Source organism: Perissodus microlepis, chromosome 10, assembly GCF_051167445.1.
Source record: "Perissodus microlepis isolate ML-2025 ecotype Zambia chromosome 10, ASM5116744v1, whole genome shotgun sequence".
Lineage (NCBI taxonomy): Eukaryota > Metazoa > Chordata > Actinopteri > Cichliformes > Cichlidae > Perissodus > Perissodus microlepis.
In genome coordinates this window covers 4,379,953-4,400,671 of record NC_140470.1, presented here as the reverse complement: position 1 = coordinate 4,400,671, position 20,719 = coordinate 4,379,953, and the positions used below count along the sequence as shown (strand labels likewise).

The window sequence follows — 20,719 nt, the reverse complement described above, 5'->3', positions numbered from 1 at the left end:
TCTCACCTATAGTTTGACTTTTGTCCCCTAGCCTCTTCTCCTTCCCCTCACCACCAACCAGTTGTGGTGGATGGCTGCCCCCTACTGAGCCTGTCTGGGATTTTTTTCCTTGCGACTATCGCCAAATACTTTGTTGGTGTGTCTTTCTTATATTGTGGGTTGTGAATATAAATTGAAGTGAATTGAATTAATCTGTTGAAAAGTCAATGAAAATGGTTCAATTAGAGATCAAGTTTCAATTTCCTCAGTTCAGTAGTGGTCAGATCATGTCCATTCAACTGTTGGGAAGTGATCTTTAACTTATATGACCTGGGATGCTGTGGTTAGAGTGTTATTATTTTTCCTCTTTGGTCAGACAAATTACCTCTGAAGTTGCTGCAAAGTCACACATTTAAAGGATATTTACTTTTCATTTCCAGAAGAAAAATACCAGCGACATTGAGAAATGACGTGTGTATGATGGAAGACATCAGAGACAGTTACTGATTCATTTGGTAAATATGTGATGATTTTGTGGTGGAGCCTGGGCTGAGACAGACGAATTGCTTTAGATGCAGAAGTTGACATTTAATTTAGAGCATGAGTCAAAAAAAAGCATCCACTCATTCTTATTTCTTTATCTCAGCTCATATGCTCCTGATGTACCATGTACTTGTAAGACGTCCCTGAACTAATTTAAGCAATGTCTTTCTAGTCTCACTCCTAAACACACTGCTGCATCATACACTATTTAAATTCTACTCAGCCTGGTGTGTTCATATGAAAGTGATAGCATGCTTGAGGGAGCAGCCAGCTGCTATCAAAAAGGTTGTGACTGTTTTACACCAGGCAGAAGACCGATTTAGATGAACACATTTTAAATTAGGGCAAACTTTTACATTATTAGCAATGCTAGCAGCATGTCTCAGTAAATAGAAAAATGTCTGCTAATCCTGCAGCATGATACTGCTCAATTATCTCAGCAAAATGCAAATTTAGATGTCACTGTTTGACCTTAACATCAAAATACCTAAAACAGCTGTGAACTTTTAGGGCATGGGCACGGGCCCTTGGTTGGGTGGGGTGGGAGGTCTGTGGTGTCTGTTACATAAACATTCACAACTGATACTTTCAGTCCTGTGGGTTGGAGAGAAGTCGTCTGTGGATGTATGTATGCTATAGTTCATGTTTGTGTTATGTCAGTGAGTTTGCACAAAAAGGTGGGCAGAAGATACGCTTTCCAAGTGCTCAGTATATATCAACAGTTGAGTATCAGGAGTATCATTACTCATGTTCTGCTTGCGTATTCAAGTTTCCAGCCATGGCTTTAAAAACCTACTTCGTCTAAATATTAAAGCCATATTGCAATGCAGGGATGCAGTTCTATTGGCCTATTGACCTTTGTAGCTAGCTATCTTAATGCAGTCCTCAGACAGGACTGCATTAAGATCATATATGATTCTGTGATTGAAATAACTGCCTGGGATCAGAAACACTGCCAGAAATCATTGTATGTGATCTCAGTTTGGTGTGCCATCCATGAATATAGGGTTAAAGGTCTTTCATGCAAAGAAGACCTTATATGTGAACATGATCCAGAAACTTGAACTTCAGAAACCAAACTCGATTAAAAATGGACTTAGGCAAAGTGAAAAACAGTTCTCTCATCAGACAAATTGAAATGTAGAGTTTTTGTTGGAGAACATGCATGCCAAATGTCCTGAATAAAAGAGGAGAGGGACCATCCAGCTTGTTATCAGGGCTCAGTTCAAACGCCATGCATCGAGTACATGAAGGTACATGTGCATAAGTGAATTAAGCAACTTCCATAACTGCAAAGGCACCGTCAATGCTGAAAAGTTTAGACAGGTTTTAGAGCAATATATACGCCCATCCAGATTACAGCTTTTCTGGGAGACCTCCTATATTTCTGCAAGACAATGCAAAATTATACTTCATCTATTACAGGAGCATGGATTTGTAGTGGAAGAGCCAGGGTACAAACTGACCTCCCCGTAGTCCGGACGTCTCACCAATCGAAAGATTTTTGTGCATCGTGAAATGAAAAATATGACAAAGATGACCCAGGAGTGTTGAGGAGTTAGAATCCTCTATCACACAAGAATGGGACAACATTCCTTTCCCAAAAGTCCAACAACTCGCCTCAGTTTCCAGATGTTTAGAGACCAGTGAAAACATGTGCCACAGTGATTTGATATGTTTTCATGTCAGCAAACTGAATTATGATATTATAATATTTGCATATTATCTGGTAACATGCTATTTACTTATGTGATTATTTCTGAAGCAACATGTTAAACATAGTGAACCTAGAAATTCTCATCTTTCTTTAGTTGCTGCTCTCTCCAGTAGAATCTACACACATTGAAATGTATCAATATTCAAACACTGACGTGATCACAAACTCACAGTTAAAACACCAGCCTCTATAAAGTAACATCACTTTATCTTTAAAACCAGACAGAGAATTCAATTCAAAAATAAATCTGTCTGCCCCAAAGTCATATTTTTAAATTCTCAATGTAATCTATTTGTGCTGTGCCTCTGCATCTATGAGAGCAGAGCAGTTTTCTCCAGCAAAGCAGCCACAGACTGACCATCATTAAACCGTCTGCTGCATTTCAAAGGCAGTAAAGGCAGCTGACGTGATTGGCCATTATGGGAGCCCATCCAAACTCCACCTGCTGATACCACATTTACCCCCACATACCCACAGAAATGGATTGATCCTGCTTCCCCGATGGAATGGTGCTATTTTTAGCAAAAGAAGCATATGTACCATAGTTTTCTGTGCGATGTCATGATCTACTAATATGCAGTGACAGGAGAAAACAACCCAGAATGATAATGAAATTGTGAAAGGATCAACATGGCAAGTATGTGTCATAAACAGTACTGAAAAGCAACGCATGCAAATGTTTAATATACCCAAATAGACACTCAGTGTTAGCTCAGAAGGTATGCTGTTATCTGTCTGTTGCTGTGGGGGATGGTTTTGCATAGAAAATGGTGCAGAGGTTTAGGCTCTGAGATGAATGACCAACAAATTTGGCTGGTTTTGCAATGTGCTTAGTTTCTGTGTGTGACAGGTAACGGAGGGGGACGTGTGCTTTTGGACTGAAAGTGTCTCACAGTGTGACACTGATGTTTTCTCAAAAAAAAAAAAAAAAAAGGAAAAATCACAAATCACAATTTTGCAGGAGCATATTCCCCACGTCTGATACTACCTAATAAATCCTGTTCTGACACTTCTCAGTGAACTTTTAAAATATGCTAGAGCTAACAGATGTGCGTCAGTGTGAAGTTGCAAGTTTTACTGCAATCTGGCTCTAAATTTATTGAAAAATGATTCATCGCAAATGGCAAGTCCATCCTAACAATTTGGCTGAAAAGATACATTTGTGTAATAATTCTACAAATATCCTTATCATTTGTATTCTGATGGTGTGCTCGCTTTTGTCTTCCCAATACTATAGGCACAGCTGATCCAATTCCCAGTGTTTTAGAGCTTCATGACCTGCTCTCTTGAGTCTAGTCAGGATTGGTCTATGCTGAGAAAACTCATTGTTGTTTAGAATGTCTTACTCCTGATACGTCACTTAGCTCTGAATCCATATTTCCCTACTGTGCTAGTTAGTCTTGAACTTGAAACTTGAATTAGCAGATGGACGAGCCACAAATCTACCTAAGTATAATCTAAATGTTGCTTTCCGGGGAGGACACGGCTCAAGCAAATCTGACCTTTAATGTAAATTGGTTACCACTGCCACTAATCTACTTCAATGTTATACTGATGACTTTTACTTTTGGCTGCTCCCTTATTCCCAAAGAGTCGCTTCAGCAGGAAGCTCTGCGTGCGTGATTTGGATGATTTTCACACCACGTGCCCTTCCTAACGCAACCCTAAATGGGATTTGTGTTTTCTTTAAAGACTAAATCAGGGATCTTTTTAGACAAATGTGTAAACCACTACACTATGGAGCCACAATGTTTCTAATATTTCCACATCCTAAAATGTTACCAAGTTTAACAATTATGACTGACTTTCATTTTGGTGTGAGATGTTTGGACTCGTCTATTTAAAAACATCCCTGTAAAACTGTAAAATACAAAAAAAACCATCCACTTTTCATAACTCCTAATGAAATCACCAAGGGAAGTACCACAGGACAGAATGAAGATGCAATATTGGAAATCCTTAAAATTCCTTACCTTGTACTAGCAGCCGTGTGGTGTGAATAGCCTCTCCCTGGGGGCTGAAGGCTCGACACATGTAGGCCCCCCGATCTTCCCGGGTGATGGATAGCACCGTCAAACTCCCATCGGACACCTGAGCGCACACACAAACATGTAACTTTAAACGTCAGTACTGAATAAAACCCAGAAGACAAATAGTTTTGTTGTAATGAGCCCCCTCCCTGAGCCTGGTTCTGCCGGAGGTTTCTTCCTGTTAAAAGGGTGTTTTTCCCTCCCACTGTCGCCAAAGTGCTTGCTCATAGGGGGTCATATGATTGTTGGATTTTTCTCTGAAAGTACTATTGTAGGGTCTACCTTACAATATAAAGCGACTTGAGGCGACTGTTGATGTCATTTGGCGCTATATAAATAAAACTGAATTGAATAAATTAATTTGAATTAATGCTGTCACAGTACTAAGTGTTAAAAGCAACTAATCAATCAAAGTCTTTGAATTTGGTTGTGAAAGTGCCAAGGATTTAGACCCATTCGAGATCAAAAAGTAGCTTCCTTTGATTTTGACTCGGTCTGCTAGGTTTAAGTCCTTCGAGCAGTATGTTGTGTTATGCAGTGTGGTTGTTAAACATTTTCCTTTACAGCCAAACCTCTTATAGAAGCAAGTCTTGCTAATTGGCAACCATTTACAAATGCCTCCAAGCACTTACTTGAGCAGTTAATTTGAACTTCTATCTAAATTAACTTTAACTTCAGCTGTCACCAAGAACAAAAATAGAATCATGGGTTAACACAAAAAATGAAACACTTTGTCTGAAAAAAAGTTATTTTTCCAGGTGAAAAGTCTTTTCTGAATGAGACTTGGCCAGAGGGCAGCAAGTTGTTTGTTATAACAAAAAATGCCTGCAATCAACATCATCTGCCAGGTAGTATGTCTACTTGCAGACCAATCCCTGTTATTTATTGCATGTTTGTTATTCCCATATCCCTGTATGATTCCTATAATATCCAGGTTGCAGACCACATACAGTTTCATTTTATGTGCTTCCTTAGTTAGACATCTGAGGACCCACATGAAGACAGAAAATATCAGTGTGGAAGTTTTTTATTTGGGGCTGGTCTGGTCAGACACTCAATGACCTCAGCAATAACAGAACACCAAATAAAAAAATTTACTATCAGACGCAATAACTGCAGAACCCATTTTTGGAAAATGACTTTATTTTTTCCAGATCGTCGCTGTCTTGCATAAAACATACTGAATCGCTGACTTGAGTTGAGAGCATATCCTAATTTTTGGCACCCCTCCACCTGCTGGAAATCTAGGCAACCGCAACCATCCCTGGGAGTTTCATTTAACAGCCCATTTCCACAGTGCAAACCCAAACATCACCACATTACCACTTATTTTGTTAAATTAAAGCACTGCTCACCATCCAGATCTGTCTTCAGAGATTTTTCTCCTAAATCAGATCAGAGTGCAGCCACTCATATCAAAACCAAATTGTTATTCAGATTAAAATCTCTCCCACATCTTTGTGTTAGCACATGCTCATGGTTTACGGTTGTTATCAGTCTATAACAGCCCAAAGTATCGTGACTAACTTGGGAAAAAGCTGCTGCCTGAGAGAGGGACAAATTTATATGTATAACTCTCCTGTGAACAAAGCTCAGTCACCTAAATAATTGATCTAAACTGAGGGAGTCATTCCCATTCTTCTTGCAGGATTCATTACTGTACAGCAACAAAACGATCACAAAAGGCTTCTTTTTAAATGAAAATAAAAGTTCTGTTACATTATGTGTGAATGGAATAATGGTTACTGAGAAAAACCCCCTGTGCTGGAACACACAGTGAATCTTATAATCTCTGATTGTTGAAAGTAGTAAGGAAACAAGGAGTCAAGCTGAGGAGTTGTCTGTTAATTGAATGTTGCCATTTCAAACGTAGATCTCTCAATCTAAAGACTGCAAACGCATTTATTCAACCTGAGAAGTTAAGTCACAACAGCCTGACCCGAGATGCTGTTACAGCTCAAAACATCTTTTAAGTGACCAATGTGAGACGTTCAAGGAAGCAACAGACTTTCACCAGAGAGGTTTTAAATGTTATTCCTCTCCAGCAGACCTGCAAGCCAGCACTAGGCTCCCTGCCATCAAACCTTTCTGATCATCTTTGCTTGTTGGGAAGCTTTTATTGCAGGCTAATGAGATGTCATCAACTTGAGTGACACTAGCTTCTCTTCTCACCATCTCTCAGCCAGTGTGCTCCATGCCCCCCTACACACAAACACTCACAGTGAAGAGAACATGTGGGAGAAAACCATAACGTCTGCAATATTCACTAGACTTCTGAATTCTGCTCTGATGATTAAGACTACAAGACTAGACATCTGTGGAAGTATCTCTTGGCATTTTTTCCTTGTTTATATATGATGCTAAGAAAACTGAGCTAAGTGAAAGACCCCACTCACTCAAAACTGGTAGAGACCAAATGTGGAGCTACAAAAACATTCAATATCAGATTGTACTAAAACTAAATGATGGTGTAGCCCCGTATCAGCTACTGGTGTAAAGAAGCAACAGTTTGCTAACAAGTAAACTTTTACATATTTAACTGTGCGAGTCGGCACCTTGCTGGCAGACTTTGCATGATGAGGCCAGATGCTTTGTACCAACACTGTGGTCTCAGTGCCTGCAACTGTTAGTCTGAACATAGTATGACTATAGTAACATATTTAATAAACAGCTGATACGAATATAAAGTATTTACCTTATACTTGGCACTGCTGACCATGAGACTACCTTCCCGCAACCAGCTGACTGAGGGTTTGGGATTCCCAAAGGCTATACAGGTCAAAGTGATGCTCCCCCCCTCCTTGGCCTCCACGTACTGAGGTGGTGTATCTGTGAAAGTTGGGGGGGCTGAAGAAACAGAGCAGAGGTTGGAGAGGAAATATGAACAATAAAATTAATAAAGGTAGGAAACATACACAATAAAACAAAGAAAAACCTGCATAGCTGCTATTTTCTCTAGCCGCTACCTTCTTTTATAGAATGAATAGAAATAATCTATTGTGATGTGATAAAAGTCATATAAAATCAGTGGCTACCAGTGAACGTGGTGGTGAAAAGTCAGAAATCAAGACAGAGGAAAGTACTTTTTCATGGAACTGTTTAAAAACAATTTAAGAATTTCTAAGTTGTTGTTGTTTATCAATAGTATTGGACAAAGATTGCCTGAGTAAATACAAAATGCAGATTTATTTCCATGTATTAAGGGAAAAAAATATGTAAATCTACCTGGTCTTATGTGAAAAAGTAATTGCACTAGCCACACACAGCCCTGATTACTGACAGATCTGTCGAATCACTTAAATACAAAGTGAAATAGGCTCTAAAGAAACTGAAGAACAAATGAGAAACAAAGTCGTTGACATCTATCAGTCTGGGAAGGGTTTCCAAAGCACTGGGACACTAGCATGGAGATGCTAGTGTATTTATTTGGGTAATCTTCTTTAAGTTTTACAAAAAAATAAATAAACTGCAACAAAGCTGACATTTTGTCATTACACAGTTAACTGAATTCAGAGATATAAACATACAGTTTTTAAAGCATAATATTTTTACAGTTAGAAATCCATTACTGCAGATTAAAGCGGGCAGACGGCAAAATAACTGTTCGTCTTTTCGGTCACTTTTTCCATATTTCTGTCTCCTTCAGCTTTTACAGTTTTACGGCTTCTGAACTTTTATAAGGATCCTTTAAAATCTTAATGCATTTGACCCTAATGACAAATATGAATTATATTTTTTGCTTTTTAAGTCCCAACTGAGTGCTTACCACAGCAAAAAGAAGAACTGGGGAATGAACAGGAAGAGAAAAGAAACAACTAAAGACCTGCTGTACAAAGATCAGTACACATCAGAATTCTGCATTGTTAGCTGTCAGACTAAGGATTAGGGTTAGTTAAGTTGGGAAAAAATGTAATACTGTATTTAAACACAAACATTTTCAGAGAAATCTGTTTACATTTACTGGCGTTCTGATCTCTAAACCTCTGTTTTATCTCAGAATGCAGACCTCTTTACTTTTTGCAGACTTGAAGCAGACTGGGAGCAGCTTGACAATAGGAAGTTTTCTCCCAGATCTCCTAATACCTTATCATTATGAGATGAATACATTTACAAAAAAAATATCTAAATGTTAAAACTAGAAATGTCTAATTAGCAAACACATTTAGAGTCTCAAAACCCAATTAATGAAGTCCACAGAACTTACTGTAGAAGTCAGCAAATGAACTTGGACAAATTGGGACAAGGCTCGTGTATAAAAGTGTTCCTAGGAGAACAGTGACCCCGATAACCGTCAAAGACATTTGAAGGCACCAAACTTCTTGGATGTCTGATCAAACTGTGTATCCAAACTTGCCCTGAATGATGGCTCTAACAGAGCTTCAGAAGTTCTCCCAGGAGGATAAACATTTGAGAAGCACACCATAAATCCTGCCTTCAGGGCAAACGAAAACCAGGTTTGGCTTTAAGAAAAGTCTGATTGTCAATGAGGGGCCCACCCAAAGCCCAGGCCAAACCTTACAGAACACGTATACTTGCTGTTGAGACTCGAATATAGCTGTTCACAGGTACTTACTGAGGATCGACCAAGACTTAAAAACAGAGAAGCTGTAATTGCTGTCATAGTTTCTAAATCTTATTTGGTAGACATACCAAGAAAGATAACACGCCCACACACTCATAAGAGTGCTATAAATGCATGAACAGTTTAAAAGTATTAATGTTTTCAGTTAAAAAGTGAGATGCAGATTTGACAGTTTCTGCAGTAGCAATGACTTATTAAATTAAATAAGTGTGGTGACCGTTGATAAATTAATATTTTAACACAGCTAAGCCATCTGAGCAAGATAAACTTAAAAAAAAACCCTTCCTTTCAGAGTTTTGATAAGTGTGATTTTTGTTTTTTAAGAATTAAACATCAGTGTGCCTGACATGGTGCATTTGGTTAATACCATTTTTTAAAATCCTCTTTAGCTCCGTTACTGGCTAGAATATAAGGAGGGATGATCATACAAGACAACTGGCACATACTCCAACAGAAATACAGTTAAGCTGTGTTACAACTGCCCTGCCCCCACTGAACTCATGCCAATTACAGTCTATCCGAGTGCACATGTCAATATCGCTGTCAATGATTCAATGCAGATTTTGTTTGAGCATAATTCCTTTTTTGATATTCTCAATCTAATCACCTTAGGACTCAAGCTGATCTGCTTACATGTGTAATCTCTAGCATGTTATTCCATCTGCAGCTATGAGCCAGGCCATAGTGCTAATTCCACGTCTCACATTTTACCATGCCACACAGCTAAGACCGATTTTACAGTTATGGAAACGCAGACTCCCGACCTCATTATATAGCTGTATTTCCTTGTAACTAGTTGTCTTACTACTGGTTAAAATAAAGGGTGGATCAGACCAACTGTACTGCTATGGAAGACTGCTGGATACTGCAGCTGGCACTCAAAGTTGCTACCTAAGCTAGGTACACATGCATCTCATTGCCAGTGCTGTTATTTGCTCAACCTGTCAGTCGCTTTAATTTGGGCTTTACTTGTGTGTATGAAAATACAGTAATATACACTAGTACGTGAAAATAATATCACTTAAGGTATCATTTTTGGTAAAGATTAGTGTATTAGTCTTAGTGTATTTTTTATATATAGGTTCATTGAATACAGAGTGCGTAGTGTGTGTTCTTTGCATACACATTATTGTACAACATTTTCCACAGCATCACCGTTTGTGTTTTACATTTTTTCCTTTCTTTTGATAGGAAAACAGTTGGAGATGGTGAAGGAAAATTCTCCCTCCCATAAGCAACAGTAGCTTTTACAAAGCATTGCTTTCACAAGTCTTGGTTGATCAAATCAAGAGGACAAATATGATATTGTGACAGTTAGCTGGGCTATTTTACAAAAAGGCAGGAAAAATTGTGAATTCAGAAACATGTATTCAGATTGTTATTTAGAATATCATTTTTAGTTTAAAAAAATATTTGTGTGTTCTTAGTTGTGTTTTTTGTTTGAGCAGTGGAGAAACAGAGCATTTACCCCATTACAACTTTTTCTGTTATTTCTGCAGGGGTGCTTTAGAGCATTAGTAAGAGGGAAGTAGTCACAGGTTAACCATGCTCTGCCATGCAGTCCAGCAGGATGCTGTTCAAATATCATTGTGGAGCGAAACAGGATGAAAGTCAACAAACTGTTTTTGTAAACAAATCCTACGACTGACAAGCAGTGAAATTTAAAAGCTGTAAGTTGCAAATCAATTTCAATATGCAATGTAAATGGCACAGCAGTGTAATAAACTGTTTTACCTCTTCTTCCACCACTAACAATAACTAATTACTATAATAACTAATTGGTATACTGACTACAGTACAATTTTTAATGCTGCATTTTGTCTGAGTGGTTAGGACACTCCACTGGCCAGTAATCATGTGTGCATCTGCTTTTTGACAGGGAGGAGGAACAGCGACCCCTTCATTCTGTTTTCCTCAAGGACCTTAAGAAGTGCTGAAAAGCATGTGCAAGGGTGCAAACTGGCACACAGACGAGAAAGGGAAAAGACATGTCCAAACTAAGGAGGGACAAACAGACAGAGATAAAGAAGAGCAAAAAAATAAGAAAGACTCCACTAGACAAAAAAATAGAGATATTGGGTCTGGCATGTAGCATGCACTGCAAAGTGCTGCTGCAGAATGTTGTGCTTTTTCAAGAGGGAGTCATTGAAGACCAACAATATAACATTTGAACCTTTTTTTATTTTCTTTTTTTGGTATCACCTTATCTGCATTTGGGCTTCACCATGACTGAAAGGACCAAAGAGTGCAGGACTTTAAATCTTCTAAATGGAAAAAAGCCTTAATACAAGCAAGGTAATGTTTTTCCCTGCTAGGTAACCTAGAATTTCACTCAATCATTCAAGCAGAAACTTGCATACTTATTAAACTGATTTTACTAACACTTCCCATCTTGCAGCTCATGTCTCATGTCTCCACTCATACACTCTTTCAGGAATGCCGATCTCAAGTGACAGAAGTTCACAGGAATGAAGGAGGCAATTTTACGGAACTTGTCTTTTTGCATCTCACCAGAAATCTAGAAACAGCACTTCTGTCTTAATGTGCCAGTCCTGCTGGCACTGAAGTCCACAGTGTGAAAACCAAAAACTACAGATGTTTGACAATGGCAGTGAGCGGTTGAGTGCAAACAGAAGAACTATAATTAGAAGTTCTGCTTCATCTAGATGGTCAGTATAGCACCATGCCCCCAGAGTGTTCTTCATAAAGTTACTGGTCACACTTAAAACCCTTCTTCAATCAGCTTCACTGTCTAATTAAGTTTTTTGGGTTGACTATGTGTCTTCTTAGTTGGATGGTCAGAAGATTTGCATTTACTATAAACCAGCGGTCCCCAACCTTTTTTGCACCACGGACCGATTTATGTCCGACTATTTTCACGGAAAGGCCTTTAAGGTGTTGCGGATAAATGCAACAAAATAAAACCAGTACCGGCACCAACAAAAAGAAAATTTAATCATAATACACAGGAAAAGACCCAGGGAAACCGAGTTAATGATAAAAACGATAAAAAATAAAAACATAAATTTCACACGCGATCTTCAACTCTCGTGGCCTGGTGTCGGTCTATGACCCGGGGGTTGGGGACCTCTGCTATAAACCAAAGAAAAGCTGTGCCTGTATTTGAGCCTGAGCCTGTAATGACAAAATCAAATGTTTTACTTAACCTCTGTATTGTGTTCATATTTTTGCTATTTAGCCAATATTAGCAGGTCTGATGGACCCACATTACTGCGTTATTAAATCAAACATCATAACAATGTATGTAAAAATACTTTACTTTTAAAGCCTAGCAATTCCTTAGCAGGTAGAGCAGGTCCCCTTCTAGTCAGAAGGTTGGTAGTTCAACCCCTGGCTGCTACAGCCATGCCTTTGTATCCTCGGGAAAGATACTGAACCCAAAGTTGCTGTCTGTTCAGTGCATGAGTGTGTCTGAATTTTAGATAGAAAACACTTAAGCATATAAATAAAGTGCTTGGATGAATGATGTTGTTTAAAGCACTTTGACTGCTCAAGTGCAGCCGGGTTTCTCGAACAATATATAATTTAAAGAAACAGAAATGATAACAAAGGTATGGGTGGAGAAAAAAAAGGTTTTCCTGAAAAAATATAAATGAAGCAAGGTTTCAGATCATTACTAATAAAACTAATATTACTTCTTTGATGTGAATTAGAAATGGACCCTAATTATGTCAGTGTATACCACTCAGCTACATTGAACAAATAAACTATTTGGGCCAATCTTCACATTTCCTATTTATTTTTCTTTATGCGTATTTACCTAACATATTTTAAGGTGGTGGAGAAGTGATGGTAATTAACTTTATTTACTAAGGAAAAAAGCTAAAAGTATCTCGCCCTATATGAAAAAGCAATTGTTTACTTTTTTTGCAGTGGCTTTGAGGCAGAGCTCTCGGGAGTGAGCATGAATTTCAGATCTTTTGGATTTGCATGGAAATGCTGTTCCACATCCTTTATATAGTACATAAGTCCAATGACTGTAAAAGGCAACCACAAAAGTAAAGGAAGGTCTTATTTTTCAAGCTATTAGCTCGTGTTCACACATTGGCTAGGACGGCAACTTAATAGATTAAAAATATGAATAATAATTCAGTTGCTGTATTTTTAATCACATCAGGCTATTCTGAATGGCAAAGCAAAACGTCTTTTGAGTGGTATTTAAACTAATTAAAGATATCAACACTACAACAATAATTGTTAGTTAAGTTATTACAAGAGTGCATATAGAGAAAAACTGTATTTGATGGGAATCGAGGACCAGTTCCTGCAGAGAACCTGTTCCGAGTAGTTCAATTACTTGGTTCTACTTGCACTTGTGCTACTATCAGCTGATTTCAGTGGATGTGCTGGAGGAGGAAAATAGTGGCACAGTCTACAGCATGGATATTTACAATACTTTAAATGTGTTTTTATTGCACAAAATGACAACAGTGCAATGGTAAAGTGAAAACTCCACCCAGAACAGAAACTGCATTATGTTGCTAACACAACTTCTGCTCTTTGCAATCATCTGCACAGACAGCATGCTAATGCTAAGCTAGCTAAGAACCCAGAGTGATGTTAAAGCTGAGTGAATGCCGACCGCAGCCCAACAGCCAGACCCTGAACTTCAACGTGTAACAAACTGCTGAGCAGTCAGACTATGTTTCTACGTGATCACGTTTCTACAGTAGAATCACGGTGGCGATTGCTTTGACGTCCCTTTATGCTAGTTTTTATCTTTGCCGTGTGTTCACATCTAATTACTGAGAGAAAGATCCTGTATGTGTGCCCTCATTGGGCGAGGGATTTGTGTTGCTATACGTTAACATTATGAGATGATGCATTTCAGGTCATATTACAGAAATGTGGAAGTAATGTAACAAACAGTGTAACAAATAACCTTCTCCTTTGAGTAATTAAGCAACGTACAGCATTACTTTAAAGAAAAGTGTTCTGTGTCGTATTTGTAATTCATTACTTTTTCTGAGTAACCACCCCAACACTGATCACAACAAAGAGAGGAAATACCTCCAACATGTACAGACATTTGACTACACAGCATAATTTAATGAATGTAATCTCTTTGATATGCTGCTTAGTGATGGTTGTAACTCTCAAAGCAGAGCCAACGAGAACCCAGTGAGAATCAGTAAAACGATCCATAAAGAATAGAATCAATAACTGATGTTGATAATAGAATCAGAATCGCTAAATTCTTATAAATTCCCTTCCCTACTTATATCCTTCCTTAGGAAGTCTAAACACCGAAGGCACCATCCAACTTCTAGTGACTGCATGCTTACATACCAATGTTCGGTGTACTCACTTTTGCAGAAATTAGTCTTCTGTCAGTGTTTCTAACTTCCAGGGTATTTTAGCCACATACCATAATAACACATAGCATAGTACTATTTTTAAAATAACCTGGCTTTCTTTGTATAAGACTGTTGTCATAACGACCTCCACAAATACTGGCTACACCTAAACTGCTTTATCTTTTTCTTCTTAGTGGAAAAACAAAGGAAACACAGTAACATATTCAACAGTATATTCAACACATTAAAAGCATTTCATTTTCAAACAGCTTGACCACTTTAATAAATTTTCTGTCTAAGAAAATGTAACAAAGTCAACTTCAGCCCATTCGTTTTGTGAAGCTTAGTTTTAGCAATATATTCTGGAAAACTGGCATGCTTGTCAGCTGTCCCCTGTACACCAGTGACTGTCTGACTACAGCAATGATCGGAGCCGTGTGGTTCATGCTTGGTACAGTGACAGGATGTTAACAGACAGTGAAGGAGTAACAGGCGAAGAGAAAGGAGGCTAAGTTAGGAGCCTGAGGCTTCTAAACACTGCTGGGAAAGAGGATGGAGAACCAAGACAGAACAAACGCAACGCTGATGAGACTGAACTTGGGGGGTGGGGGACAGGGGCTGCAGGACCGTATCTGATCTGTCTGTTACCACAGCAACAAGCATCTTCATATGCTGTCTGATTAAGTGAGTTGACGAGTGCTAGAACTGCCACATGAAGGCAAGAATATTCTCATCTGTGAAGCCCTGTGAGTGTTAACGCTCAGCTTGGTTTGTGCGCAGGAGTTTGTCTGGTATTCTTTTCTAGAAGTGCAGCAAATCTGTGACACTGCATGTACAGGAGGGGACGCAGTGCTCTGCTCAGCGACAACTTTTTCAAGTCAAGTTCTTACAAAAGAGCCACAGTGTAACCAGTCAGAAACCACAAATACTGTCAGTTGAACCACAACATTAACATTAACAATCCCGGTACAGCTTTATATTTTAACTCTTTCAAATGGCTGAAATCAAATCACTTTAGACAAGTAAAAAACAGAACATCTCCTGTTTCTCAAATGTGAGAATTTTTTTCTATTACATCTTTGTGACACAGAAGGATATGTATGGTTTCTGGACTGTTGCCTAGGTGAAACTAGTAGTCTAAAGAATCACATCAGCTCTGCGAATTCTGACTGATTTGTTAGACTATCCTCTCGTGAATTATAGCAGAACTGTATTTTAGCGATGCTCTATGGCTACTATAGGCAGCAGAGACACAGATATAGAAAGTGCTGTGCAATCAATTTTTTTTACCCTAAAATCGTCATTTGTAAAAATGTTTGTGGTGGGGCGTGGTCTGCGGTGCCGTGCAGGGAGGGCGGACAAATCCGTAATCACGCCCGCCGGGTTAAAACACGGGGACTCAGGTGTGTGTGGTGTTGTTGTGGTGAGTAGGGCAATAAAGATGGCTCTGAATGATGATCTGTGGTCCCGCCGTGCCTTATTCTCACCACAATGTTCATTACATATTATTTGAGATGTAATGTCTATTGCACAGTACATTTGATATATGTATTTACTGGCTACGTGACCAAAAGTCTGATTCAGCAATATTATCAAGTTGCTTACTCAGTTGCTTATAATTAGCAAAACCCTGCAACCTTCTGCAGTGTTTATCTTTTGAAGTGTTCAGTGCCAGCCTTACGTTTCCCTCCTATTAGATTATTTTTCCCTCCACCATTAGGCTAAGCACTGCTAAATCCATCTTAAAAAGGGGAAGGACTAATCATTATGGAAACAGACATAAACACCAAAAATGAGAATTTGCTAGCTTAATATTTTGCACAATGCATTTTGATAATAACTAGTATCGGAGCTCAGGGAATTCATGTGTTTTTTTAAACCTGGGTATTTGAACACATATGCTCTAACGTTCCCCACGCATTTTTCACATCCACACCAGTGGCGTTCCATCAGGACAAGCAAGGCGGTGCTTGCCTAGTATAAAAAATAAAAAGAGACATCAGTTAAAATCAAAGTGAAAATGTGTTTCCATAATGATCTTAAACACCACACAGGGCTCTAGAGTGCGACCAATTTGGTCGCAAATGCGACCAAATTTTTCAGTGGTGCGACCTCTCTGATTGGCCGTGGTCCAGTTGAAAGTGCAGGTGGAAGTGGGAGGTGAGTAGCTTGAATAAAGCGATATCAATTCATTAAATCCTGAATCGACTTTTAAATATAACTGTGTTTTGCCAGAAACGCCAGATTCTCAGATTAAAGCTCACAAAACCATTTCAACAACAACCAAACAGTAAATGAGAGCAGGTACACGGATTCCACACAAAGACGTAAACACAGAGCGGAACCGACGCATCAGAATCAACTTTGTCTTTCTCGGCTTTCTCACACGACGGCCCGTAGACGGACACGCTGTCGGAGCTTAGCGATTCTGATGCGTCCGGTCCGCGCTGTGATTACGTCTTCTTGCGCTGATTCTGAGCTGCAGGTTTTGTCTCTCCAACCAAAATTCACCGAGCCAGCAGCAAAAGAAGCAGCAAACTGCGCTTCACATTTGATCAATGTCGTCATGAATTTTGCTGTTTTGCTTCCACGACTATTAAAATCACACTCCATGCACAGCTAGCTCTCTCTCTATCTCTCTCTGTACTTCAAGAACAGTTTCCCGTCTCCAATCTCTGTTTTCTGTATTATTCATTCGCTTATTACCCACCAGTCTACCGTTGTTTACAGCGCTGTCGGCTGCTGTCTTTTTCTTTTCTTTTTCTTTTTTTCACTTAAATGACCTCGGACAAGAAAGCCTATTTTTCTGTTGTTCAATACTGAAGAAATTTAAACTTTATATGCAGAACATTGTAGAATATTTTTAAGGTTATCTGCTATAAAAAGCCAGACCAGGAAAATCTCCTTCATGTTTTTCTGTGTTTTATTCTCAGTTACTTTCACACAAAGGCACCTGCTGTGATGTTCACAATTCTGATGAAGTCAGTACTGATAAATGATCAGAATTATAATATTTCTGACTGTCTGAGGCTAAGTTGAATCGAATCAGGACTTTGAAAACCGGAATCGAATGGATTATAGAAATCAGTGATGATACCCAGCCCTAGTGAGCAGCCTAGGCACGACAGAAGTGGATGTAGCTGTAATAGGAAAAGAACTATTGCTAACTTTTCTGTTAAGTTAAGGCCTGATCCTTCTGAAATTCATAGCCAGTGCTCTGACACGGTGTCATCAATCTTTGAATGCTGAAAAAGCACAGTGTATCCAGAAAAACACATTATATTATATAAATTATTATAAAATTTGTGTGCGCCTAACTTTTGTACCACCGGTACGCCCATGGCAAAAAGTTAGTCTAGGGCCCTGCCACAGTCATAAGGTTTCTCACCTGTTTGCAACTATTCTTTATATTATTGCCAAATTGTGGTCACAACTCTTAGCTAATGCCAATGCTCCCCATTTCTCACAAAAACATGACAAAATATCAGTGCTTGGGAAGAAGAGAAAAGATATGGACACATTATATGCTGGGGTGATCGTGGCTCAAGAGTTGTGAGTTCGCCTTGTAATCGGAAGGTTGCCGGTTCGAGCCCCGGCTTGGACAGTCTTGGTCGTGGTGTCCTTGGGCAAATGTAGCCCATTTATGTTTAATGTCAAGGGAAATGAGACGCTTTATGAAATATGTGCAGGAACTATCAGTAAAAACACGACAAACTTATATTTTTATTCAGCTGAATCAACTTTAGTTTTGTCTGTGACAGGCTTATGCAATTTAGTTGACTAGACTAAAACTAAAAGAATTTAGATGATTAAATTATTAAATTATGATTGCACCTAAATGACATGTTAGCAAAAACACTATTAAAACTACATCAAAATTTGTGTTAAAATTAACAATGCTGTGGAAACAGAGCTAGCATTAGAAAGAAAAGGAGCTTCTGTGAATTATCATTGTAACAAATAGGTTTTCTCTTCCTGGTCATCTTGGCCAACATGTTTAATGTAGATAATGGACAGGTGGCTTCGGCTCCTACAATCTCTGCTTTAATAAAACAAGCAAGTCGATCTGCTGCAGGCTCAGCCAGAACTTTCAAAATAGTTGAGAAGCTGAGAAATCACTTGGTTGAATAAATTTACAAAGTTTAACCAGCTGTTTTGCTAATACACCACCTTCACCCTGTCTTTCAGCTGTGATTTGATTTATTTTTAATATATCTAATTATATATTATATGCCTCTTTTTTTTTTAAAATCAATGCAGAGCCCTGCTTTTCTGAGTTTTTTAACATATAGATGAGGTGGGATGTTAAATATGACAGCTGAGATTGGCTCTAGCCCCACCCGTAACCCTGATAAGGATAAGTGGAAGAGAATGCATGGATATGTTTAGATAGTTGTCGTTAAATAATTATAGATCAGTGCATAAATATGTATATATATTAACATAACAAGGGACTACATATGTATATATTAGGCTGTAACCAGAACAAAAATATATCATGAAGTAATTAGAAGTAGGAATTAATGCGAGTACGCATCCTCCTAATGATTGGAGGAATGGCTTTTAATGATTTTCTTTTAACTGTAAAGCAGATATCTTTAATGACTAAAAAACAAGAATTGCTGCACAACATAACATTTATTTTGGATTTTTTTTAATCCTCACATGATCAAAAGGACAAACACAGTCTAAAGTACATACACACACCCTCACTAACATCAGGTTAAGTGTCACCTTGACCAGATGTTTTTGGTAGCCATCAAAAAGTTTCTTGCTGGATTTTAAACTCTGTGCCTCAGCATCCACAGACCCCGTTTTGTGATTTTTATAATATCACAAAATATCTCTACCAAATGACTGTGGAATATTTAGTAGCAAGGACATTTCACGACTGGACTTGTTGCACAGGTCACATCCTATCACAGTATCATGCTGGAGTTCACTGAGCTCCTGAGAGCGACCTATGCCTATTATTGGTATATTTATGGGGACAATATGATCTTTTCTTCTATGAACTAACCAAATAGAATGACTGACTGTACCTTTAAAATAAAAGATTTAAAATTGATATCTTCAAAGTGGCCTATTTACAGTACTACAATACTTTATTAGGTTTACATCTAACCCTTGTGTTGCATTAAAGATGTAGCACATGCAGCCTATTCACAGAATCTACATTATTAGGCATTTCAGCATCTGTTATGCAAACACTCTTTTCTGTGTTCAGTGCATCCACAGGCTAAGAAATAATAATCTAAAAGACTTATCGATTTGCATTCATTATTTTGCATCTTTGAGGGTTGATCTGTTCAGTTTGTTTCTATTTCTGCTCAATTTGTTTTTCCATTTCATCCATTTGTGTCTCATTGTACCTCTGTACTTTTGTCATAGTTGTTTTGACTGCATTGTGCCTTTTTCAGTCGTTTTTTATGTGAGTCTTAGTTCCAGTTTGCTTTGCCTGTCTTTGGTATTTTTTTACATGTCTTTGTATTAAGTGTGCATCTCTTTAGAAATGTTTTTCATATTTTTATGTTAAACCTGTTTCTTTTATTTCTGAGACATAAAGAAAAGCAGAATCATTTTTGTTACTTTTTGAGTTTGTGAATGTCAAGAGACGGTCATTTGTATCAATTTGTGTTAAGTGTGCATCTTTCTTCAGCTCAAGAACAATTTGAAATCTTGGATTTCCATCGACAAGTGTAGCGCAATTCCTTCAAAGACTGTCAAAAAGTCTATATAAGAAGGTAATAATATTTCACACATACACAACAAAGGTATGACTTTGTACTCCTTTGTATTTGTACTGTCTATTCAGTTATTGTTTCACACTGGCTTTACACTGAACTGCTTGAATAATGCATGATGTCAGATGCTTCTTACCGTTGACAGTTAGATGCACCCAGCTGCCGTTGTGGAAGGTGTCATACTGCTGCTCCAACATCAGCACCTTACACTCATACCAGCCGTGGTCGTCTGAACGCACATCCTCTATCCGCAGGGAGGACTTGCCATGCAGACTGGCCCGGCCTGGCCAAGAGGCGAAGCGGGAAGAGGACACGGAGGTGAGAAGGATGGTTGGATTGAATTTCATAAGGAAAATGAAGGAATGGAAAGAAGGTGAGAGGTGAATGAAGAGAAGAGAGAAGAGGAACACCGAATGAATGTTAAAGCAACATCAGCCTTTGAACGACTCAGATATAAATATGCAGGGATCACATAGTGCTGACACTGACGTTCTCTATACTTTAGTTTAGAGCCATTTCTAAACAAAGACACTACAGCACTGTTAATCTGCAAAATAACATGGAAGCAGAGCAACAAGTGCAATAGCTGTGTCTATCACTTACAGGCACAACTAAAATTATTGCTCCCACTAAATTGCCAGTTTTCAGCCAGTTCCCAGATGTTGGGAGTCACCTCCTTCTACTGGATCTGCACTATGAACGTGCTCCTTTCATTTGATTGCGGAGTGTCACAAAGACATACGCTTTCTTCACAAAAACTGACTTGTACGGTTTCCACATTTTTTGACAGCTGAAATATTTTCATT

General features: G+C 38.5%; 1 protein-coding gene across 5 annotated transcripts in view; it reads right to left on the bottom strand.

Annotated features, from left to right (window-relative positions):
- igsf9bb (immunoglobulin superfamily, member 9Bb) overlaps nucleotides 1–20,719 on the bottom strand; it is a 152,031-nt gene that overhangs the window by 86,697 nt on the left and 44,615 nt on the right. For all 5 annotated transcript variants that reach the window (XM_084941544.1, XM_084941546.1, XM_084941545.1 and 2 more), the window contains exons 3-5: nucleotides 20,050–20,196; nucleotides 6,965–7,116; nucleotides 4,213–4,330 (exon numbers count right to left, since the gene is read on the bottom strand). In XM_084941544.1, the coding sequence (XP_084797670.1) occupies nucleotides 4,213–4,330; nucleotides 6,965–7,116; nucleotides 20,050–20,196 (417 nt within the window). The remainder of the gene's footprint in view (nucleotides 1–4,212; nucleotides 4,331–6,964; nucleotides 7,117–20,049; nucleotides 20,197–20,719) is intronic.